Source organism: Pseudomassariella vexata, assembly GCF_002105095.1.
Source record: "Pseudomassariella vexata strain CBS 129021 chromosome Unknown BCR38scaffold_28, whole genome shotgun sequence".
Lineage (NCBI taxonomy): Eukaryota > Fungi > Ascomycota > Sordariomycetes > Amphisphaeriales > Pseudomassariaceae > Pseudomassariella > Pseudomassariella vexata.
The window spans coordinates 205074-229099 of NW_024467983.1; the positions used below are offsets into that span (position 1 = coordinate 205074).

The window sequence follows — 24026 nt, forward strand, 5'->3', positions numbered from 1 at the left end:
GGTCGTCTGGATCAAACAATTGCCGCCTCCATCTACCAAGTCACCACTGCTTCCCAATCACCTCTTCTGCAGCATACTTAGTCTGAATAGTGGTCAAGGAACATGTCGAATTAGTATATCGGCGCTGGATCAAGTCCTTCCATCATGACGGCGGTCGCGGTGCACCCTGCGCAACCTGCGCAGTACCTGAACCAGCGACAGCAGCCCCATCCAGCGGCATCCACTGACCCCAAATCTTCCTCGCCGCAGCAGTCACGATACTCCCAAGCCTCCACCCCTGGTACGTCGCAAGGCTCGAAAATCGGACGTGACTGCGACGGTCCAACACCAGCCACAGCAGTCGCCAACGGCAGCTCTTCTATGACTATGGCATCACGGCCAGCGTCGAGCCGCGGACGGGCATTTAATGGCAACAGCCACACGTCCCAGCTACTGCTGTCGCAAGTCGAAGCTCCCGGTACCACGAACGGATACACAACGTACACAAACGGCGCTGCTGATGACGATGCGTCCCACGAAAGTGACCGTAGACCCTCGAGCGCGCCCGCAAACAAGCAACATCTCTCCCTCGTCACATCTTACGATGATTCCGACCAAGACCGCCCCTTGCGCCGTCCGAAACCCCCTCTGTTGCGATCCAAGAGTGAGCACATGATGCGGCATGAAGATGCCGAACAGACCGACGAAGAAGTATACGACTTCGGCGCACGCCACGGATTCGAGGACCACTATCAATCTGAGGACATCATTTCTCAACTAGCAAACGTGAGTGGACTTTCCCTGGTTTTCTTTCTCTTACCTACTGTGCTTTTAGAGGTCAATATCAACGCTTTCTTCGCTTGTCAAACATGCTTTCCGATGGCTTCCGCTTACGGCCAAAGCCGGTTGCTTCCATATCTACTATCCTGATGCCATCTATGAAACAAACTGGCACCGCAAGTGTCGAGACGATTTTCAGATATACTCGGGACATGGCATGGCAGTAATCAATACTAATAGGCTGCTAGAATTGGTACATGTACTACACAGATAAAAGACACGAGACGACTGGGCAACCCAAATCTCCAGGGTATGAGCTTGAGGATTGGCGAACAAGAGATCGGCTCAAGACAGTCTCGGCGGCTTTAGCTGTCTGTCTGAACATTGGCGTCGAGCCACCCGACCAACTGAAAACAAACCCAGGCGCTAAGCTCGAGGCATGGCAAGATCCTTTCGTACCGAAGGCCCTAGAGAATATTGGAAGATCTCTACAAGCACAATACGAGAACATCTCGCTTAGAACACGTTATAAGCAGTATCTGGACCCTTCAGTTGAAGAGACGAAGAAGTTCTGCATATCTCTGCGAAGGAGTGCTAAGGATGAGCGTGTTCTTCTTCACTACAACGGCCATGGGGTGCCGAAACCAACCGCGTCAGGAGAGATATGGGTGTTCAACAAGAATTACACGCAGTACATACCAATTTCCCTATACGACCTGCAGCATTGGCTTCAAGCACCGACCATATTTGTGTGGGATTGCTCCGAGGCTGGAAACATCCTTAATAATTACCATCGTTTCGTCGAAAAGCATGAAGATGAAGAAGAAGCCGCGGCTTCGGCAGACCCGAACTACGAGAAGACCAAATACCGTTCGTATCTCCATCTGGCGGCCTGTGCGGTCAAGGAGAACCTGCCAACGAACCCTCAGCTGCCGGCAGATCTTTTCACGGCGTGCCTGACGACCCCAATCGAAATGGCTCTATGGTTTTTTGTATTGCAGAACCCCCTGAAGACGAATCTGACGCCAGAGAGAGCCAAAAAGCTTCCGGGTCGGCTTCAAGAGAGAAGGACCCCCCTCGGTGAACTCAATTGGGTCTTCACGGCCATCACAGACACCATTGCCTGGACCTCGTTGCCCAGGCAGTTATTCCGAAAGATCTTCAGACAGGATTTGATGGTGGCAGCCCTCTTCCGCAACTTCATTCTTGCACAGAGGATCATGACGGTGTATGGGTGCCACCCTCAATCGTATCCTGGTCTACCAGATACACACCAGCATCCGTTATGGGAGAGCTGGGATCTTGCTGCCGACCTGGCTCTGGCGCAATTGCCCATGCTGGAGAAGAAGGAGAATGAAGGAGTAGATTATGAGTATCAGAGTTCGACATTCTTCACGGAGCAACTTACAGCTTTCGAGGTCTATCTTGCACGAGGTGACGCAAATCTGCAGAAGCCACCCGAACAACTACCAGTTGTTCTCCAGGTGCTTCTTAGCCAGCAGCATCGCGTACGGGCCCTGATCCTGCTTGGTAGATTTTTGGACCTGGGCCCTTGGGCTGTCCAGCTTGCCCTCAGCATAGGCATCTTCCCATATGTCTTGAAGCTTCTTCAATCTGCGGCCGCCGAATTGAAACCCGTCATGGTGTTTATATGGACTCGCGTGCTAGCCGTCGACATCTCCTGCCAGCCGGACTTGATCAAGGACAGTGGCTATAGCTACTTTGCGTCGATACTGAAACCCTCAGAAGGCCTGCCTGTCGCCAACAGTGACGAACACAAGGCCATGTGCGCTTTCGTTCTTGCCATGCTTTGCAAAGGCTACAAGCCAGGTCAGGTGGTCTGTAATCAGACCGATATCATGAGCTATTGTCTGGCTCATCTCAGGAACGACGACAACGTGTTGCTACGTCAATGGGCTTGCCTATGCATCAGCCAATTATGGCATGACCTTCCCGAGGCTAAGTGGAGAGGCATCCGAGAGAATGCGCCGTTGAAGCTCTCGACTCTGGTCAAAGATCCGTGCTGCGAGGTCCGCGCCGCCGTTGTCCATGCGATGACAACATTCTTGGGAATACCCGATCTGACTGACGAAGTTGCTCGCATTGAGGAATCCATTGCCTGGACTTTACTTGACATGACCAACGACGGCAGCCCGCTTGTGCGTAAGGAGCTGCTGGTCTTCCTGTCTCAGTTTGTGCTGCGTTATGAAAGCAAGTTTCTTGTGGCCGCGTATGAACAACTAGTCGAAGAGAGAGAGTACCTTCTTCACCCTCCAAAGGATGATGGCTCTGAGCATAAAATGGGTCTCCACTATACAAGCCCCGAAAAGCGGAATTCCGACGGCACTATCAAGGCTACTGCACACGGCTTATCTCACAACACGGTTTTTGCGTCATGTTGGAAACACATATTGATCTTGAATGTGGATCCTCATCCTGAGGTTCAACGCGACGCAACAATCATCGTCGACTACGTCCATAATGCCCTGTTGACGTCTTCAACCGGCATTTATGCCCAGGCGCTCATGGAGGAAATTGAGAAACGGGCTAGAAAGACCCGCGGCCACAAGAAACAGCCATCCACATCGCGCAACGGCTACATGGGTGCGGCTGTCACGGAATTCGCAAATCCAGAACCGTCGCCTGGCCTACTCAAGCGTACGGCAAGTTTGCTGTTCCAAATCCCTAGCACCATTTGGGGGGGCGAGAACGGATCAAACCCCTCCACTCCTATGCCATCGCCCAGTCTTACCCGCACTGTCTCTAAGAAAGGCGGTTCCGCAGCAGATTGGGCGACCCCCCCTGAACAGAAGGACCTAACCGCTGCGTATGGGCAGTACAACCTAGCAGAGGAGCCGGTGTCTGGATGCTTCAAAGAACGCAGTTTTTCTAAACCGCCCATGCTGCCTCTGAAGAGCACTTTCTTGGACTGGTCGGTTGAATACTTTCGAGAGCCACAGATGAAACCCACCGAAGCCGAAGAGCCCGGCAGTACAGAGTACAATGAACGGTTGTGGAGAAGATCCCGTAACGAGACGATCCTTCGAGAAACACAGCCGCAAAAGCACTTTGCTGGCAGCCACAAATGGAACAATCAGCTCTGCATCATGAACAACTCTGCTCAACCTGCCAAGATGACTTTCCATCAGTTTGAAGATCATCTAGCAGTGGCAGACGATGCGAACACTGTCAACATATGGGATTGGAAGAAGCAGCATAGGATCAGTCGATTCTCGAATGGCAACCCAGAAGGGTCCAAGATTAGCGACATGAAGTTCATAAACGAAGATGACACAGCCTTCCTCATGACTGGCTCCTCTGACGGTGTCTTGCGCATCTATCGCAACTACGAGGCCGAGAAAACCACGGAGCTTGCTGCCGCATGGAGAGCACTTACGCACATGGTCCCAAGCAACGTCAACTCGGGTATGGTGTTTGACTGGCAACAAGTGACGGGCAAAGTCCTTGTGGCCGGCGACGTCCGAGTGATCCGAGTGTGGGCGGCGGCATACGAGACGTGCATCATGGATATTCCAGCCCGGTCTGGCTCGTGTGTGACCTCACTCACCTCAGATCAGATGACGGGTAACATATTTGTTGCTGGCTTCGGTGATGGTGCGGTTCGAGTATTTGACACTCGATTGCGACCGCAAGAATCGATGGTGAAGAAGTGGAAGGACGACTCGGACCGGCAATGGATCAAAAGTGTACACATGCAACGCGGTGGGCAGCGTGAGTTGCTGTCCGCCAGTCGAAATGGCAAGGTCAAGCTATGGGATATCAGGCTCGATACCCCGCTCAAGGTCTTTCAGACTACGCGTGACACTCTCCGAACTGCGAGCACGCACGAGCACCTACCCGTATTCTCTGTGTTAGTGACCCAATCAGCACATGACGTCACATTTCATGCTAACATGTTTGCAGAGGGACATCGGCTCACACGGTCAAGGTGTTCAACTTTGATGGCAAAGAACTTTCGCGCATGGAGCCTTACTCGAGCTTCCTGCAGCAAAACCGCGGCACGCCCATCTCTACAACGGCATTCCATCCTCATCGCATGATCCTCGGCTGCGCCGCACGTGGCGATCATCATGTCAATCTCTTTACTTGTGCCCAAGAGAAACCGGAGGCATATCTCAGCTCTCTGTAATAATCCGAAGACCAGGTTGGTACCGCCTTCCTGTCGCTTGAAATAACTGAGCCGTGAGCATGGTCGGGGTTGGACCTTCGGAGATGTTGGCATAGGCCATGTCAAGTGGTAGATCATGTAAAGCGATGCCACGACACCCTTTGTGCGACTTACAACCGTTTTAACTTATTGGTGTTAGAGAGTTATTATGCGACTTGCACAGGTTTCCGCGGCGGTTGACTCAACGGGACTTCGCGTTAAACTAAGAAATACTCTAATGAAAAGAGCTTCTCTCGGGATCTCTATGATGTTGGCGTGGGACGACAAGGGTTTCTTGGGTCTGGTGTGTTTGGCGTTGGGGACCGTCTTGGGCGGTTGATACTCCAGGTTCTTTTGGTTTGTGCTTTTCTCTGCTTCAGTAACGAGTTGCACGACCGGTTTGACATATTTCCTGAACCGGCGAGTTAGGAACGAAACTTGACGTAGAATTCTCATGTATGTATTCAGAAGCTCACCGTAGGACCGCTTTATGTCGGGCCGTTAATATTGAAACCGGCATCTGGACAAACTTCCCCGTCTTCGACTGGCGCCATGCCGGCAGTGTGTCTGCCAAAACGTGGAGAAACCTAGTTCACAAGCGCAACTGTCACATCTCACTTGATAAATTCTCCACCAACCAAAGGCCGAAAGGCCAACCCGGTTACCTGGAAGCCAGACCTCATTACGTGAAGTGTGTATATTACTGACCATGCTAATAAACATCGTATCACGAGCGCCTCTAGCCTTCAGCCACTTCTCTGTATGTTCAGGACGACCTGTTTTGAGACCCGCTCCGGTTCGTGGGGCAACTCAGCTGCTGGTACCGAAGATTGGATGCATGACCCAATCTGGACTTACGGACTCTCTCCGTGTCGCATTAGGACTCATGGAACATGACGGTTAAAGACAGGGGGAGGGGCTTGGAAGAGTACGAGTAAATCAATCAGGGTAGTCGTGGGTTTAAGCATAAAAGGACGGCGTGCGATCGTCGGGGATCCTCGTACTTTGGCGAGGTCCTCCTCCCCTTCCCTGTCTATCTATACCTCACTTACATACCAGTTTACTTGATATCACACCCTTCCCGTTCGCTCCAGTAGACACCCACGCCATGAAGTTCCTCTTCCTCCTCCCCCTCATCACCACCGTGCTCGGTGCAAGCCGCACCTCCCCCCCGTCAGGCTGCATCCACGTAGCCAAGTCTGGTGACGCCTATAGCAGCGTGCAGAGCGCCGTCGACTCGCTAAGCACGAGCTCCAGCACCGCGCAATGCATCTTCCTCGACCAGGGCACCTATTCGGAGCAGGTCTACATCGCGCCCCGCTCCGCCCAGCTCACCATCTACGGATACACGGCCGATACGACGGGGTATGCGGGGAATAAGGCTATCATTACACATAGTTTGAGTGCTGCGTCAGCCGGGAGCAATGATGCGAGTGGCACGCTTAGGGTTGCAGCAGCGAATTTGAAGGTTTACAATGTTAATGTGATTAACTCTTGTAAGTGGCGTTGTGCCTGTGTGTGTGAGAGTAGGGGTGGGTGTTCGATAGGGGACTTATAACTGACTTGCATATTTCCATAAAGACGGTTCTGGCTCCCAAGCTATTGCATTGAGCGCCCAAGCCTCGTCTGGCTACTACGGCTGCTCTTTCTACGGCTTCCAGGATACCCTCCTCGCCAACAAGGGATCCCAGTACTACGAGAAGTGTCTCATTACAGGGGCGACTGACTTCATCTTTGGGCAGCAGGCCGCGGCTTGGTTCGAAGCGTGCGATATCAGGGTCAGAAAGGGGGGATATTACATCACAGGTCTGTATTCTTTCCCCCTCTCCCCATCCTCACTCATCTCAGCCACGCTTCTTGTAAGAAACAATGACTGATACCAAAACTCAGCAAACGGTCGTGACTCCTCGTCCAACCCTTCATACTACCTCTTCAATGGTGGTACCATAGCCGCCGCCTCGGGCGAATCCGTCTCTAGCGGAACCTACTACCTCGGCCGCCCCTGGCGTACTTACAGTCGCGTTGTCTACCAGACGGTGTCTATGAGCAACGTCATTCGCAGTGAGGGCTGGAGCACTGTACGTAACTTTCCAAACTCATATCGTCCTCCCCTTTCAGGTGTCTGTCTCGAGCAGAAATTGCGTAGAAAAGCCTCGCATTGGAAGATCTTGCACTTGATACATGACTTGAAACTACCAAATTAGGAGATTTACTAGCAACTCTCGCAAGTATAATTACTGACCCTTGTTAATGTAGTGGAACGGGGACACGGATGTAGATAACGTCTACTATGGAGAGTACGCTAATACGGGTGATGGAGCCAGTGGCACCCGTGTTAGCTGGGCTCAGAAGCTCAGCTCAGCTGTGAGCATTTCGACGGTGTTGGGGAGCAGCTATGCTAGCCAGGGGTACTATGATGCTTCGTAAGTTCTCTTGGGGTTGTATTTTGATGTGACTTGAGACTGACGTATTGCAGGTATTGATTCACGGACAGTGGATGGATACAGGCATTGGGTAGTTCTTGTATTGAATAAGCAGCATCAATGGTTGGCAGATTGTCTGAGACAGATCTCGTTTGCGTATAGCAGTCAATTCTGAGGTAGGCACTATTGCACATCATCTAACTCATCGGAGTCATTTTGCGTATGGAGAAATCTTAGTGACATTGAAAGCTCAACTTGAGCGTATGTGAGAGTGCAATCCAGAGTGCTTCATTTGACTCATCACGGGCGAAGATGCACGCCTGAACTTATCAGATTATAAAATTGGAAAATGAGTACTGTCTGCTTAACACCCCTATATCTATATTTTAGTCCTTCTGTTCGCTGTTCTTGATTTAACCTGAGAAACTTTGGCTTCCGGTTACAGATGCAAATTTAGTAAGTGCTTGTTATCGGTTTGGTGATGACTATTTATCTGACGGTGCCTGCGGTTTCAGGAATGACCACGCGTTGTTTATCCTCTGAGTTTATCGACATTCACGGGCATCCTGGTTTCAATATATATTTTGCGGGAATCAAGGCCCCAAGCCCCCAATCACCCTGACTCACCAAGACTACTGCCGGCAAGCATTCCTCACTAAGATCCTCTGTTCACCTCTTCTGTCAAGTAGTGATGAGAGCCGCCAGCGCTCTCTGCTATTCTACGCCTTCAAGCTCCCAGTCAAGTTAAGACAGCTTCCGAACCTCAACCACGAGGCTTAGTCCACACTTATGCCTAACAACATGGACAAAGGCGTCATCTATTTCTTATCGACCCATGATAGCAATGCCGTTCAACAGCAGACACTAATACGGCGACTGAGGGTTCTTTAGACCCTTTATCAGTGGTCTTGCCACCTATCCCGGACGTGAAGGGATCAACCAGGCTGCAATGCGAGACCACACTCCGAAACACTCAATGCAGAAAATGGCATGATTCATGGAATTTCAGATATTATGAGACAACAACATGTACTTCAAAGAGTGGCAGGCCGTTAATGGAACACGTCAACCCGGGGTTTCTAGAACTACGACTTGGAGATATGACAGCAAGGGCATCCACACCAAAGGCACTCATTTTGTCCATACGGTGCCTTGAAATGTCTGTGGGCGAAAGCATTCCAAAGCCCATTCCTACCGACAGTCGCTTCGTTTTTCCAGGATAGTTATTTGGGTCTACATTCCTCACGCTCCTTGCATGGAATCAGGTATAGGATATCGGACTACGAGCAAATATAGGAGGGATAGGAATATACGAAACTTATAAACTCAGATAAATATAGTAGTTTCGTATTGTGGGAGAAAAAGAAAAGGAATAAAAGCGATGAGATCGTAATCCAATTCAAACAATACAGGACATGAGTTACTTTTTGAAAAGAAAAATAATAGAATAAAACTGTGGCCGGGTTTGAACGGGAAATGTGGGTTGAGTCACTCAAGAGCCGGAGCTCAATTTGCTTCAGGAAGAGGATTTGGGGCTTTTCATCCTGACTATTCACTTGATAACGATGAAGGAGTGCAGAATAACAAAGCTTATACGCCCGATCCGATGAACGATGCCAGTCGACCGAAAATAGCAGTGTGGGTTTCAAGCTAGGCTGCCACTTCCAGCGACCTGCCAACCTTGATAGCCCGTAGAAGCGTGCAAGGTCTCGAAAACGGCAGCATGTTCGTCCTCGCTTACATGGCCATGACAGCCCTTGCGCCGGTATGTGAACGCGGGAAATGGTACGCTATGATCCAACAGCAGTAGACGCTCGGGTAGCAGTGAATCATCTCGGGCGCTATTGCTCAGAGGACGTCTCGGCAATGGTTGCCCATCATCAACTTTTACTTCTGTTTGTTTCGAACCATAAAGTGGGGAGATCGGTACAGAAGACTGTCTTTCGAGTGCTGATATCTTTTTCTATTTTAGGCAGTGTTATCTTTGAATGGAAGACTACGTGTGTTCTTGTACTACTCATCATAGGCATTGCGGGCTTGACAGCCTTCGCAGTATATGTAGCGATTAAGACTGTGCTTATCCGCCGGTTTTTGTTCCTGAATGCTTGCGTTTTTGTCTTGGGCCCAAGGTGCAAATGTGAACTTAAGCGGGTGTAGGTTGGCGGGTGCTCATTGGATTGCAAATTCTTTATACACTTCATCCTCCAAGCGTGCAAGGGCATGTCACCGCTGTTGGCCTTGCTTGAATCCTCAGCATGTTGCCAGTTTCTTTCGTCAATGGCATAATTATCACCAAGACGGGGAAACATAGACCGCTGCTTTGGACTGGATGGGTTATCATGACGTTGGGTATAGGCGTGAACATACTTCGACAAGAAAGTCTCGTCCGTCCGCATCGTTTTCCTGCTGTTTCCAGCGGACATCAGTACCGACATCTCGAACACGGTCCTGAATATCACAATTCAAGCCGTAGCCAACAAGGAGGCTTCGTCCTTTGCAGCGGCTATTTATACCTTGTCGTGGGCTCTAGGTAGCGTCGTGGCATTTCCATATCGGGCGTCGTCTTCCAGATCCGATTGAAGGCACATCACATGTCCTTGGTACGCAATTCTGGAAGCATGCAACCAACTGGACTTGATACACAGAGGATATTTTGCGGGCGGTGAAAGAGCTGGCAGACGAGAATATGGAGAAGGTATTCATGGTCTACGGCTTTCAACGTTTGTATATTCTGTGCACAGCTTAAGCGGTATCATGCTAGTAGCGACCCTGGTGCTTGTAAAATACTACTGTATCAATAGACACTGGGGAAAGGATCAGGCAAAGGTGCAGAGTGAGAGTCACACTCACCGGGTGAAGGTGGTGACCGATCCCGAAGGGAAGGGCCGGACGTTGGACGGGTAAGGGTCTTAGTTGACTGCGCTTTCCGAATTTTCACGTGGATTTTCTTGTGTACTATACAGTGAGATAGTTGCCTTGCCAGGTCGAAACGTCCAATTTTGGGTGTGCAGATCGGAGTGTAGTCTTCGGAGTTGGGTTTGTAGTTGCTGCCGCCACTTGCTTTCTGGGTCCAATCTTCGCATTGCACTGTTGTTGGCTTTTGTCGGCACTAAACATCAAAGCCCCGAAGCTCCATGGTGTGAACAAGTCATTAGTTAACTCTTTCCTTAATCGGTGGACCTTCGTCATAGCCGCCGTAAGGCTCCAGGGTTCTTCCATGGACTTTGTGAGCAGTATAGAAGCAATACAGCCTGTCCTCTTGTCTTCAAGTTTGTCGGGTGCCATGGAAGTCGCTTTGGTATGAAGACGAAGTCTGTTCAACTAGCAAAGATTTCACAGTTCCAGAATAATAGACTGGTCAATGGAACAGGTCTGTTGAGTTGTCTCTGTCTTACACATCCACCGACACAACTGGTCACCTGCGTAAGTTGCGTTGTCCCACCTTTGCAGGCATTGGCGGCTAAAGTTGGGGCCAGACAGAGAAGAGAACGCGTCATAGTTGGACAAGACGGCATTGTGCGGGAGGAAATAGCGACAGCGTGGACAGCCAAGTGAGAGTATAACGGCTCAAAGCCAGGGGAGTCGACTCTTTGTTGAACTGATGGCAAGTTTAGCCAGTCAGCCTTGTCTCAAGTCAGCCGTCGTTACGAATATAATTCACCAAGCTAACTGCTTGGTGGCTGCTGCTGCTGGTGCCGCCCCTGCAGACAAGAAGCCAAGGAAAATCATCCGAACCGAACTGCCAGCGCTAGCGCTAGGGAGCTGAGCTGAAGTCCGTGACCTCGGCACCACTCACTGTAACTTTATCCCCTGGAAGCTACGTCAATTCCAGATTAACGGCTGAACTCCCCGTTATCTCCACCTCATCGAAACCCCGCCCCCCCCCCCCTGTGCCTTTTTGGACTTGACGGAATTTCTCTACAACCCCCCAACTGTGCGCTACATCGTCTCCTACGCTGTCGCAGGCATCTTCTTTTGCCTCAAGTCCGTTGGATGGGGACATCAGACCCCGACCGTTCACCTAAAACAGGTAAAACAGGGAGGCTTTGCGGCAAGACTCCTCGGTCGATTTCCCTGCTGTTACCATTGTCGACGCGTCAAATGCCTGATGATGCAATCCCCGACACCCCCCCATTGCAGCCTCACCGAGGTGCTCGAGTGCGACCGCCGCCCGACCTTTATAGTCAATTTGTCTTCAGTCTCTGCGCTGAATGACTCGCAGAGCGATCACCACACTCTGCCCATTTTCTACGCAAACTCGGCCCTCAAGGACGACAGCAGACTATGCCATGTAGTCTACAACCTCAACAAGAGGAATGATGGCATGTTTGTGGATTGGATTCATAGCTGTTCTACCACTCCCCCCTCCAGCTGGCGACCGATATACTCCTACAATGGGGATGTATGGTCTTTGGCCCTCCTTAGGCGGGAGTGGGCCATTATCGGGCGCAACGCATACAGCGATGCGACCCCAGATGCCTCCCGTGTGCCCTACGAGCAGCGCAACCGGAGGAACAGCCTCTTGCAAACATCGCCTCCTCTCGCCACAGTGACAGATGCCATTGCTGAAGTCGGAGCGGATTGGTCGATGCCCGGAATCAGGACCGAGGAACAAGCCTTCGTCGATTTTGTGAACAGCTTTAAATGGGCGGCAACCCCTCTGGGGCCCATGAGCCAATGGCCTGCACGCCTTCAGCAGACTTTCAACCAAGTTCTCGCTGACTCGCGTCCAATTGCAATATACTGGGGCCCTAAGTTGGCAACACTATACAACGAAGCCTTCAGCAAACTCTGCGGCACCCAGCATCCTGGCCTACTGGGCAAGTCGGTGGAAGATGCCTGGCCCGACTTCTGCGACAAGATCAAGAAGACCATGAAGGCAAGCACCTCAAAGCATGGGCCAAGCCTGGAGCAAGAATGGCGATTCTTCGTGCACCAGAGCGACGGGTCAATGGAGGAGACTTACCTCAAATGGTCCCTGGTTCCCATTATTGAGAACAACGAGTGCATGGGCTTTCTCCAACCGCTTGTCGATACCACGTCCATGCGCCTATGGGAGAGGCGGATGCGCATGTTGATAGACCTTGGCCATGTCTTGGTCACAGCTCGAGACACCAAGTTATATTGGAGGAAGACCATGCAGGCCCTCGAGGCTTGTGATCCTAGTTACGATATCCCCTTCGCCATCATATACTCCGTCGAGAACGGCCCAAGCTCTTCTCATGGAGTCACTAGTCCAGACAGGGTCAAGAACCTGTGCCACCTCGAGGCATGCTTGGGCGTTCCGAAGGGCCATCCCCTCATCCCGCAAACTCTGGCCCCAGAGACAAGCAATCAAGGTCTGTCGGCGGCGTTCAAAGAGGCACTAAAGACACAGAATCCCACCCTACTGCATACGAAGGACAATAGTCTCCCGGAAGCGCTACTGGGAGGGCTCGACTGGCGTGGATTTAAGGATCCCTGTCGTTCTGCCATCATTTGTCCAATCCGACCCACCACGGAAGAGCACGTTATGGGCGTGCTCGTCCTCGGCTTGAACCCACGCAGGCCCTATGACCATGATTACCAGCAGTATATCTCCCTGTTGAACCAGAAGGTTACGACGACTTTGGCGTCGACGGTACTGATCCAAGAAGAGGCACGCAGGAACCGCAATATTGCCGAACAAGCGGCTTACGATGAAGCGCAGCTCAAGGAGAAACTGGCTGCGCAGACTAAACATGCTACGGATTCCATGTCCAAGTTTCAATCAATTGCCGAGTTTGTTCCTGTCGGTATGTGTTTTGGCGATGGCCAGGGAAATATCACCTTCGCCAACGAGGCGTGGCATCGAATAACGGGGGTGCCAAGAACGGGAAAAATCACGCAGGGGTCGTTTTGGTCTCGCATCGTCGAGGAGGATCGGCAAAACGTCGATCGAGCCTACAAGGAGATGGAACGTGCTGGTGCTGCTACCATTGAGTTTCGCGTACAGAGAGAGGACGACGGTCCTGTACAATACCCCATCGGTAGCTCTCCGAGTTTCGAAAAGGCTGGAATGGACCTTGCTCAAGGAAACCCTCAGGAGCGACATGTCCTGGCGGCCCTCAAAGCCGAGTGTGCCCCGGATGGCACCATCTTACGTGTTCTTGCTTGCTTGACTGATGTTACTCTCCACAAGGAGGCAGCAGAACAAGCCATCCGGCGAGCCCAGCTGGTAGAAAACTATCAAAAAATGACGGAATTCTCGACCGTAGGCATGTACGACATGAGTCTCGACGGGCGACTCGTTGGTGCCAACAACGTATTCTTCGAGATGTGTGGCATCGACAAGGTCGACTTGAGACGCAATGCCGTCTACCCTTTTGATTCCTGTGTCGTCGAAGAGGATGTCCCCGTTCTGCACCGGGCATTGGCTCAACTGGTCGCCGGAGGTAAGACCCAGACGGCCGAGATCCGGTTCAAGACGCCGTGGACCGAGAAGGACAGCGATGGCAACAACATTATCGCTCCACGCTGGGTCGTCGCCACTTTCCTGCCAGTTGTCAACTCGGATTGTGTGATTCAGTCTTTTACGGGTTGCCTTATCGACACTTCATCAAAGAACTGGCAATTCGAAGCGGAACGTCAGCGCTACGAAACGGAGCGAAAGCGAAAGGACGAGGCCATTGAGGCCAAACGCCAACAGGAAATGTTCATAGATATGACATCCCATGAACTGAGGAACCCACTCAGCGCTATAGTGCAGTGTGCTGATGCCATTATTGCTTCATTGGCCAAGTCCCTTGAGCTTGTAAACCTTTCGCCCACCGATCTCCACGCCCTGCGCACCTCCCCACCCGAGGCTATCTTGTCCGAGCCGGAGAAGGGCACGTGGTACGAGGGTTTGAGCTTGGTCCAGAACGCCATAGAAAACGCCGAGACCATCATAGCCTGCACCCAGCACCAGAAGAGAATCGTTGATGACATCTTGACTATGAGCAAGATGGACTCGAATCTGTTGACGGTCACCCCCTTTACAGTCGACCCCATTCTCATCGCCAAGGAGGCTTTCGAAATGTTCGAAGTTGAAGCTCGCCGGGTTGATATCGAGCTTACTTGGGACGTTGATCAATCCTACCGACACTTGGGCATCGAGTTCCTGGACCTGGATCCCTCGCGCCTGAAACAAGTATTGATCAATCTACTTACTAACGCGTTGAAGTTCACCAAGAACCAGGAGATCAGAAAGGTCTCGATCAAAATGAGTGCGTCCAAACAACGTCCCACGGATGCCACTTCTTCGGTGCAATTCATACCGCGTGCTGCCGACATACTGGCGCCTGAGACGTCGACATCCGATACCTCAGGCTCTGGACCATCACCTCGCACTTCGGAGACGTCGGCTTCTGAACCCTCAACGTCTTCCAATCCACCAGACTATACATATTTGATATTCGAAGTGCACGACACTGGACAAGGCTTGACGGAGGAAGAGAAGTCCTTACTCTTCCAGAGATTCGTACAGGCGTCCCCCAAGACACACGTGAAGTATGGAGGTTCTGGCTTGGGCCTGTTTATCAGCAAACGCCTGACGGAAATGCAAGGTGGCGCTATCGGGGTCGCCAGCCGACCGGGACACGGCTCTACGTTCGCCTTTTACATCGAAGCAAACACGCCTGGCAAAACCGAGTTGCAAGAGGCTCGAGCAGCCGCCGATGCGTTGAAACAAGCCATGCGGTCGCCATCCACTGTGACGCGCGAGAGGGCAGCCAGTGGTAGAGCCAATGACGTCCAAATCGAGGGTGTGCTTATAGTAGAGGACAACCTCATAAACCAGCAAATTACTCGTCGCGGGCTGCTTGACCGAGGCAAAAAAGTCGAAGTGGCCAACCACGGTCTTGAGGCTCTGGAGAAACTACAAAAGATGAATCAAGCGGAGGGCGAGTTCCCTCTCACTCTGGTCACTATGGACATGGAAATGCCAATTCAAGATGGTCTCACATGCACCCGCGAGATTCGGAAAATGGAACTATCAGGCCAGCTTAAAGGCCCACGAATCCCGATACTCGCGGTTTCAGCCAATGCACGCACGGAGCAGATCAAGGAGGCTATTGCTGCTGGTTGCGACGATGTGCTCGTCAAACCATACCGTATTGATGAACTCAGCCACAAAATGCGAATGGCTGTCCAGAAGTCCCGCGAGAGGGAGGACCAGGAACGCAAGGAGGACGAGATACATCCTTCTTGAGCAGGCAGAGCTGGGAGGATCGCACCATGCGCAAGACGGTCCGTCTGATCGGACTCGAGAGGAAGACGAATACTCCCTCCCCCACGTTATTTTCGTTTGCTATTAATGCTGTGCGGAACGATACCCCTTGGAAGACGAGCAGGCGGCATTTTTTTATTCATTTATTTATCTTTATTGTCGTGCATATTTAGAAAGATTCATCACGGCGTTAGTGTCGGACGGGCTGTTACCGAGTAGATGTTACACCTACATTATACTACTACACTGCATTACATTTGCCCTGATCCACATACCCTCACCTCCCCTACTTATCTACTTAGAACTAGAAAGCTACAGAACCAGAAGGAACAAGGCCAATTGAAGCATTGCCACGTACATTTCGACTGGTGCAGCTTTCTGGCTGTGGAGATCTAGCGTCCCAATTAGGGACATTCAGTGTATTCTGAACGCGAAGAACCGAGCTTTGGCAACGCAGCCGAAATTCGGCCTCGACGGATTCGATAGAGTACTGCACGAGGATAACAACCTGCACCAATCCCCGGGGCGTGTATTCTCCCGCTCGTCCCGCCACATTGCGCGTCTTTGTCGATCGCCCACTACAACCGGCAAACCCCCACGGTGTGTCCGTGGTGGCCCGTCAGGGGTTACATACATCAACTATTTTAGCATAGTACCTAAGGCAGCAGTTGCTTGAGCTACTTCCGTAGCTGAGGGCTCGATCTGCAGGCCGGTTCTCGTGGCTACTCGTTTTGAGGCGGGGTTGCTGACGGCCGAGATAACAAGTGCCTCTGGCTGTACTGGAGAGGCGGCATACATAGACGCAAGAACCGAGACGGACAGCTCGCAGATTCCGAGCTCTTATCTGCTGTGGGCCCCGTTGAAGGTTTCCGAGGTTTTACATGCGCTGAGTAACAAATGTCTAATTCAGTTTTCAGCTACAAGGTTAAACTGGGCGCGAGCGCTGGTTGTACGATTATCCATGGACTTGTGCCTCGGGATTTTCGTGACGATAAGGTACTTAAATAGCTCGACACACCATTATATTTTAGCTTCAACTTTGTTCAGTCGACGTCAGACCCTATGAACAACTTCTTTGGTCCCTCGCCCTGCCTTCTTCAGATTTGTGACTACTTGAACGACTGCTACTGCTGCTGGTACCGTCTGGTTCCCGTATTCTTCAGAAGTCTTTAGAAGATCTTTCCACAATATCGTTGCTACTATGGCCGGCCGTATCCATAGGATTACCATGTTCAAGCTGCCTGACCCTGAGGGCCAGCAAAAGCTTATTGACGCGTACAAGACGTTGGGACAGAAGCAGAAGAAGGTGAGCTTTTCATGGTTTGAAATTGGAGTCATATTCCCTCATGCTCAATATGGGCCTCGGAACAATATCAGCAACAACTGTGCCCTACCACAATCCTGAATCGGCAATTAGACATGCCTAACTAACACTTGAAACCAGGATGGGAAACCGTACATTCTCAGTATGACGACGGGGCCAGCGATGGAAGACCCTCGATCTCAGGGGTGGACGGTGGTCAGCAAGACCGAATTTGCGAGTCTGAATGATATGAAGTACTACGATGATCAGTGCGAAGCGCACGCTGAGCTGAAGAGCTTGGCGAAGGGGTTGGGAATTCAGGGTGGTCCGGCGGGGGTTATGACGGTGTATTTTGAGGCAGCTGCTACGCTATGAGTGGGGGGTTCGTTGTGCTGGCAGTAGGCGATGGATGACATTTACAACCCACACAAGCGAGATACGCGCAATACACGAGAAGGGGGTGTCTGGTATTAGAACATTAGAACACCCGGTCAATTAGCCCACCTATCCTCTGCGACAATCCGCAAGTGCTGTTCTTTGAGCTCAGAGCTGCCAATATTCATTACCTGAACTTCCTGCTCGCCTCCGTAAACCCCATTCCCTTCTTAATCTCCTCTGCCATCCTCCCATCCGCTTCGACCCCCCTCTTCATCAACGGCAACGTCTCCTTCGCCAGCTCCTTCGGCAAAACCACAACCCCATTCACGTCGCCGATCAGATAATCCCCGGGTCTAATCTCCATATCCTGGTCCTCAGTCTGCAGTTTTACAGGGACGTTCACCCCGACGACTTTGACCAGCTCCGCGGGGGGCGCCGTGCCCACGTCCCTGGCGAACACGGGGAAGTTCAGATCGCGCTGCTCCTGCACGTCCCGGAACCGCCCGTCGATAACGGACCCCACTGCCCCGAGGAACTGTGCGCGCGTCGACATCAGACCCCCGTAGACGGCGTTGGGCGTGCGTGGGGGGCAGGAGATGAAGATTACAGCACCGGCGGGGACGGAGTCGATCTACATGGACTGTTCAGTAGGACGAAGCCGGTATATGATGAGAAAAGCGGGGATGGAAGTGGAAGGTTGTAAGTACATAGTGAGTAGGATGTTTCGGCGCAGGGTCAGCTAGAGGCACGTATTTAACCGTGTAGGCGGGCCCGACAATCTTAGTGGGCCCGTCCTGCCGCTGGGGCGACCACATGGTCAGGCCCGAGAGGAAGCCGCCGTTGCGGTATTTGAGCTTGCAGAGGGCATCTGAAACGTCGCATCTAGTCTTTCTTAGTGTAATGTCTTACCGGTCGTATGTGGGACTTACGTGGTGAATTCCTGCAGCTCCTTGATGATGGGGTCCTCTGGAGATGCCGCCATATTGCCGAGGCTTCGAGACTGGAGGGGTTTGGTGGATGCGAGCGAGAGGATGTATCCGGGGACTAATTGAAGGGGCAGTCGAGTCTTGGTCAGGAGAGTGGACATGCTCTGGTTGATCCGATACAAGGCACTGACTGACTGACTGTACTCCGGGAGGCATGGTGTCATATTGGTCGGCCCTCTTCACGTGCAGAGCTGTAACCGGCCGCCCCACCCCGACTTCCCGAGCATTCCCGGACGACCGGCGTCCAAGCTGGCAGGCCATCATCGGCCAGCTGAACAGATGTCACCTCAAAAAGTGCAGCAAAGAAATGTCAGAACGTCAAACTGAACCCAAATGCTTTGCAGTATTTAGGGATTCCTCGGGGCCAACTTGGGATTGGTCCCTGACGCACCTTCATAGTACCAATACAGCCCCTAGTACTTGGACCCCGACAGTCACTACCGTTTATAAAATGGCTACTTCCGATACGGTGCAGAAATGGGCCAAGGTTACGCGAGGAAAGCCAAGGTCCAGACTTATGAAGTTGATGCGAGTGCATATAAGGTGCGCATTATTGTATTGGGGAAGCTTAGTTAGCTAAGCGATCTGGCTGGTCGAAGATCCTCTTGGGCTTTCTGTATTGTCTTATCTATAGCTACAAGGTGGCCCTCCTTGGGATCACGTATCATATACAGTATAAGGAGTTTCCCTAGTTCACTGAGGCCTAAATTAAAGCGATTAGAGAACTTACACGCAAGTCCAAGGCGAATTTAGGCGTACGTCTTCCGGGACTTATTATACCTTAAGAAAACTAACCGGCCGATAGGCGTGGGGAAAGGCCGAATATAGATATACTATCAGTAGTGTTTCTAGGGATATCGGCGGTAGCGAGAGCTCGTGCGCTATATTCCCAGGCCGGGTGCCGTTGGTGAAAGAGGCCACGCCTTATCAATTCCGCGGTTCAGATTGCTAGTATAACCTGAATGGTAAGAGAACTGCTTATATTCACCATGATGCCTTCTACCGCCCAACTTTCCTATCTTTGTTAATAGTCATAATAATTATTATTATTAAATACGCCATAGGCTCGAAGCCCCCGGTACCTCTACTAGTACTCCCGTATGTCAAACCGTGCCCTAATGGCTGGACTAAATACATACGCTGCGTCGTCGGTTCGCCCTATTGGCGACTGCGTTGCGTTCACTACCATACTACGTTGGTTCTCAACCTACCAACAAAGTCCCCCCTGAGAAGATCGATGCTATCTGGGCCTTGAAGCTGTCCGACCCGTCCCTAGCAGCCATCTTACAATAGTCCCACTAACTACTGGTTCTCCTGTTGCCGTTGCGAGGTCTCTGCGAGAGTATAGTGGCCGTGGTGCGATGGCGGCCCGTAATCGTTCCCTCGGTCCTTCCAACAGCCCGCAAAAGAGGATTACGTGCTCTGCCGTCTCAGGGGCATCGCCACAGCGGCATAGCGGCGAGTACACGCCAAAAGCCCCTGTCTTGAATAAGAAGGCTGCTAGTCCTATTTTTTCCGTCCTGATCTGGCACAGCGTAGACGCCTCCAGTCGGTTCAGGCCGAAATACTTGCCCCCTTTCGGTATCTGCATCGAAGGGCCCTCCGGTTCCTCAGCGATAGCGCGTCGCTGGCGATCGTGATGCTCTGCTCCGGTGAGCCATCTCTTCCTCCAGTGGCCGAGGAGGGCAGCCGGGACCTTCTTTTTCTCACTCATCCACTCGGAGCCCCGGGCCTCCTTCTCCATAGTGTACCCTGCCGGTCGGAGTAGCTGCGACGCCTGCTTCCTCTTCGCCGGCCTATCCTGCCGGAGTATATGTGACGCTTTAGCGCTCGCGCTGCGAAGCAGATTTCTCTTCCCGCTAAGCCGTAGCCGTTCTTCAAACTTAGCAGCCCGGGCACTAAGATAGAGGTCTAGTGGCGGGATTGCTGCTTCTGCTTCCAGGTGGCGAACCGGCGTCGCTTTGTGGGCACCACAGACTACCCGGAGGCACTCGTTCTGTATCCCCATCAGGCTCTTAGCTGGCCCTGCCGGTTCCTCACTTATAGTATGCCACGCAGTCGCCCCGAAGGCAATCGCGCTACGGATAACCACCGTATATAACAGCCTCGCCCGTATAAGATCGCAGCCCCACGACATATTGACTAGCTTTGTCAGGGCTAGCTTTTGAGTTGCCATTTTTGTTTTAACACGCTCAACATGGGCGTGCCACGTCAGTTTGCGGTCGAACCAGACTCCTAGGAACCTCGCTGAGACTACCGACGACACTGTGGCGTCCCCAAGGGGAATACTTTGCGGCAAGGGCTCTCGGGCCCTAGTAAAGTGCATTAGCTCACTCTTGTCAGGGGCGAACTCCATCCCGTGCCTCACTGCCCACCGCTGACACGTAGCCCATGCGCCCTCCAACCGGCGGCAGGTCGTGTCTGGATCGGTGCCGACGCTTAGCAGGTTCGTGTCGTCCGCGAACCCGACTACTAAAAGTAGTGGGTGCTGCTCCGCTAGCTCCTCGTACAGCGTTGAAATGTATAATATAAACAGTATCAGGGATAGCGGTGACCCCTGGGGGCGCCAGCTCGTAGGGGGATTGGCTCTGACTCCTTGCCATCGAACCGGAGGCGTACCGCCCTATCCTCCACGAAGCTGCGTACCCACTCCTGAACCCACTCCGGCAGCCTTTCCGGGCTAATATGGAAATCAGCCGTCTGTAATTGACCGTATCGAATGCCCCCTTGATGTCTAGCTGTAGCAGCGAGGCGATGCCCCCGCATCTCCACGCCGTATAGACCACGTCCTCAACTATACGTATTGCCAGTTCGGTGGACCTCCCAGCGCGGTTACCCATTTGGCCGTTTGGTAGTAGGCCGGCCGCCTCAGCTACTTTGGTGATACGCTGGCTCATCGCCGTCTCTATTACCTTCCCTACCGTGCTAAGCAGGGCAATGGGGCGCCAGCTGCCAGGGGTCTGCTTCTGAGCTGTCGTTTTATTAGGCTTAGGGATAACAACCACCCTCGCTGAGCGGAAGCGCTCCGGGTAGTACCCAGCCTAAAGCTAGCTGTTGCCAGATCCGCTAGGATCTCCCATAGGGGTTCACCGCAGGCCTTTAGCAGGCCAGTGGGGATCAGGTCGTCGCCGGGAGCCTTCCAAGCAGACGTTCCTTTGATGATAAGACTCGATATCCATTGTGGTCACCTCCCTAGGGACATTAATATATATATACTCTTCTAGGTCTCTAAGATCTATACAATCATTACGAATAGAGTAGAATCTAGTTACTGGTAGTCTCAGGTAGGTATAGCTGGAATATTTTATCAACCTAACCTCCCCTTCTTCCTCCTCTGAGACACCTCCTGTCGGATTGTGGGCAAATGGTCTTGTATTGAAAGTGTCATGATCTCTGGAGAGTCCTGAAAGAAGTGAACGGCGGCCATAAGGGCCTTATAATAGACAGGAATGACTGATGCCTGTCCCACAGGAAGTACTTGTGTGGTTCGATGGGTGGTGGTCATATTAGCTTATAACGTACGGTTTGTGGTCATATGTCCTTCGATAACGCGCAGTCTTGATGTAGTAGCCTTGAAGGCCCAACACCTCCCTTATATGACAAAACCCCTATTCGGAACTATAATTCCCCAATTCCTGGGGTTCCACGATATTTCACGGCCTCTCACAATGTTGTATGGCCCACAGGCCTCGCACCGCTTCCCCACCAGTGCCATGCACCACCCGCTCTGACAATTGGCAACTCCTTTCGTCTTCCTAACACCACCTCTTGGCACCAATTCAAAGGCTAGAGTCTGCAAATTCATTCGTTTCAACATTCTATTCAGAAGAAATTCTCACACAAAAAAGCTCATATTGGACAATTTACAAGGTCACAAGTTCACACAGCAAAGGATTTCTGAAAAGCTTCTGTCCACCTCTCCCCCCGACGACTGATATATACACAACTTGCACTCTGTTTGGGGAAGGATATACAGCTAGAACAATGGTATACAACCTGTTGTTCATAAATTTGAGGGCCTTGTATGAAGTCAAGAGTTTGACATAGGGCTGTACGTATATAGATGATATTCTTTTTCTCAATGAAGCCTGTCACCTATACGCGAAGTCTTTACAAGATGGTTATTCGGAATGATGTATGCAAGCGATGAGCATGAACGACTGATCAGGATGGGTGGCTCCACGATTTTAACACTGCCCAGCGCAATATCCTATTGTAGATTTCGATGCCGGGTGAACAAGGTGTTGTGTTTTGCATCTAGTCTAGCCGAAGCTCGAAATGGGTAGAGAGCATGATAGATATCACCGACCACTTGACAATCAAGCTCCCCGTAGTGTTCAATAACGTATTTAATACAATGGATAATGCCATTTTCCAGCCACCTACTTACCCGTTTATGGGAGTCTAATGTGCCTACGCTTCTTAAATGCAACCATCCGCTTCCAACTCCAATATAAGGCCCAAGTCCTCACAGCCGACTCAAGATCCACATGAAAACCAACTGCACGGGGTACGCGTAGCCAAAGAGGAAGGTTGTTCTTTGGGTCCGTTGGGATCGTGTGTTGGTCTGCATAGATCCGCGAACATCTCCAGTACTTTCCGCAAGCAGGACATATCGCAGGGAGCGTAACTACGTTGATCGGTGAGTTTCGGGCTCCCTAAAGATAAAACACCAATGAGACTTACCAGAAAGTAGGCGTTGGCGGAGAAGGTGTACATGAACAACATCCATCCCACCCAGCCACCGGCGCCTTTGCCCCCGGTAAAGAGCTCAGCGATAGCCACCGTCACGATGACACCGACGAACTTGTATCCCGAGTACGCCACCAGATCAAGAAGCTGGGACTCGTTGTTTATGCCGAGAAAATAGCATCCAAGCTTCAGCAAGGCGATTTCTACGCCAACTATGACAGCGGCTGTTACCGCGGTGCCGCCAAGCAGCTGGGGGTCGAATTGGCCACGGATACCTGCCAGGAAAGAAGACAGGAGCACATATGTGACCAGAGCCATGACTATAGTAAAGTTAGAAGGTGCCTCGAATAGGGGGTATGGGGGAACGTACGTGGAATGTACATGTCGGGACTATTGATGTCGTCCCTCGGCGGCAAGAACCACCCCTCCTGCCCATTTGGACCCACGGTCTGCTTCCGCGACCACGGCTTGTGTAACCAGGGGAACAAGACGAGGTATAGCTTATTGACGACATACGAGTTGCTGACGTTGAAGTAATGCTTGAGGGCAGGCATGTTGATCCATCGCTTGGCCTGGATTCCTTTGTCAGCGCATGCTTCCTGAACCACTGCAACAGCTATCACCACAAGAACCCACATTCTGCTCAAAGTATTCCTGGCCATGCTTGAACGCATTCTGCCCCATGGTCGCTGCGAACTGCGTCGTCGGGTCGTTCATGAAGTTCCCGTACTGGCCAAACATGTTGCCTCCTGCAGCCCCCGGTTGCCCCGGCTGTCCCTGCTGGTACGGATTGCCGTATGCGCCTTGGGTCTGCGGTTGCGACGATATCGGCGGCGGCGGCGATCTCAGCTGGGGGACTGTCGAGACGTGTTGCGGCACCGGGTGGTGAAGGGGCGGCGAGTGCCCATAGTTTTGGCGCTGCATCTTGAGCGTGTTTGCCTCGGCCACGTAGAATTTGGAACACGCGAAGGCCAAGCGGCAGGTTTGGGAGAGCAGAGAGGTTCTACTAGTGTGGGAAGTTATGTTGACGCGAGTTGGCGTGTTGGACAGTTTCCTGCAAGCTCCAGGCAGACCAGCTGAGTTGGATATA

The 24026-nt window shown here is 51.9% G+C and overlaps 6 protein-coding genes across 6 annotated transcripts; 4 read left to right on the top strand and 2 right to left on the bottom strand.

Annotated features, from left to right (window-relative positions):
* The first annotated feature begins 790 nt into the window (after positions 1 to 790).
* On the top strand, positions 791 to 4966 carry BCR38DRAFT_126454 (WD repeat domain-containing protein mip1). The gene is made up of 2 exons (XM_040853516.1): positions 791 to 4630; positions 4684 to 4966. The coding sequence occupies exons 1-2, from the start codon at positions 1017 to 1019 to the stop codon at positions 4907 to 4909; spliced, it is 3840 nt and encodes a 1279-aa protein (XP_040709561.1). The 5' UTR covers positions 791 to 1016; the 3' UTR covers positions 4910 to 4966.
* An 846-nt stretch (positions 4967 to 5812) lies between these two features.
* Positions 5813 to 7410, top strand: BCR38DRAFT_479187 (family 8 carbohydrate esterase; the record flags this gene model as incomplete). Its single annotated transcript, XM_040863138.1, has 5 exons — positions 5813 to 6423; positions 6509 to 6733; positions 6818 to 7005; positions 7184 to 7350; positions 7404 to 7410. The coding sequence occupies exons 1-5, from the start codon at positions 6036 to 6038 to the stop codon at positions 7408 to 7410; spliced, it is 975 nt and encodes a 324-aa protein (XP_040709562.1). The 5' UTR covers positions 5813 to 6035.
* Positions 7411 to 11938: 4528 nt separating this feature from the next.
* Positions 11939 to 15559, top strand: BCR38DRAFT_357073 (uncharacterized protein; the record flags this gene model as incomplete). The annotated part of the gene is made up of 1 exon (XM_040857074.1): positions 11939 to 15559. The coding sequence occupies one exon, from the start codon at positions 11939 to 11941 to the stop codon at positions 15557 to 15559; it is 3621 nt and encodes a 1206-aa protein (XP_040709563.1).
* A 1219-nt stretch (positions 15560 to 16778) lies between these two features.
* On the top strand, positions 16779 to 17255 carry BCR38DRAFT_357002 (stress responsive A/B barrel domain-containing protein; the record flags this gene model as incomplete). The annotated part of the gene is made up of 2 exons (XM_040857070.1): positions 16779 to 16883; positions 17022 to 17255. 2 exons carry the CDS (start codon positions 16779 to 16781, stop codon positions 17253 to 17255), a joined length of 339 nt encoding a protein of 112 aa, XP_040709564.1.
* A 187-nt stretch (positions 17256 to 17442) lies between these two features.
* On the bottom strand, positions 17443 to 18240 carry BCR38DRAFT_356958 (ribonuclease E inhibitor RraA/Dimethylmenaquinone methyltransferase; the record flags this gene model as incomplete). The annotated part of the gene is made up of 3 exons (XM_040857066.1): positions 17443 to 17889; positions 17966 to 18140; positions 18188 to 18240. The coding sequence occupies 3 exons, from the start codon at positions 18238 to 18240 to the stop codon at positions 17443 to 17445; spliced, it is 675 nt and encodes a 224-aa protein (XP_040709565.1).
* Positions 18241 to 22712: 4472 nt separating this feature from the next.
* Positions 22713 to 23860, bottom strand: BCR38DRAFT_357008 (YIF1-domain-containing protein; the record flags this gene model as incomplete). Its single annotated transcript, XM_040857071.1, has 4 exons — positions 22713 to 22874; positions 22931 to 23256; positions 23307 to 23508; positions 23573 to 23860. The coding sequence occupies 4 exons, from the start codon at positions 23858 to 23860 to the stop codon at positions 22713 to 22715; spliced, it is 978 nt and encodes a 325-aa protein (XP_040709566.1).
* Between the last annotated feature and the right edge of the window lie 166 nt (positions 23861 to 24026).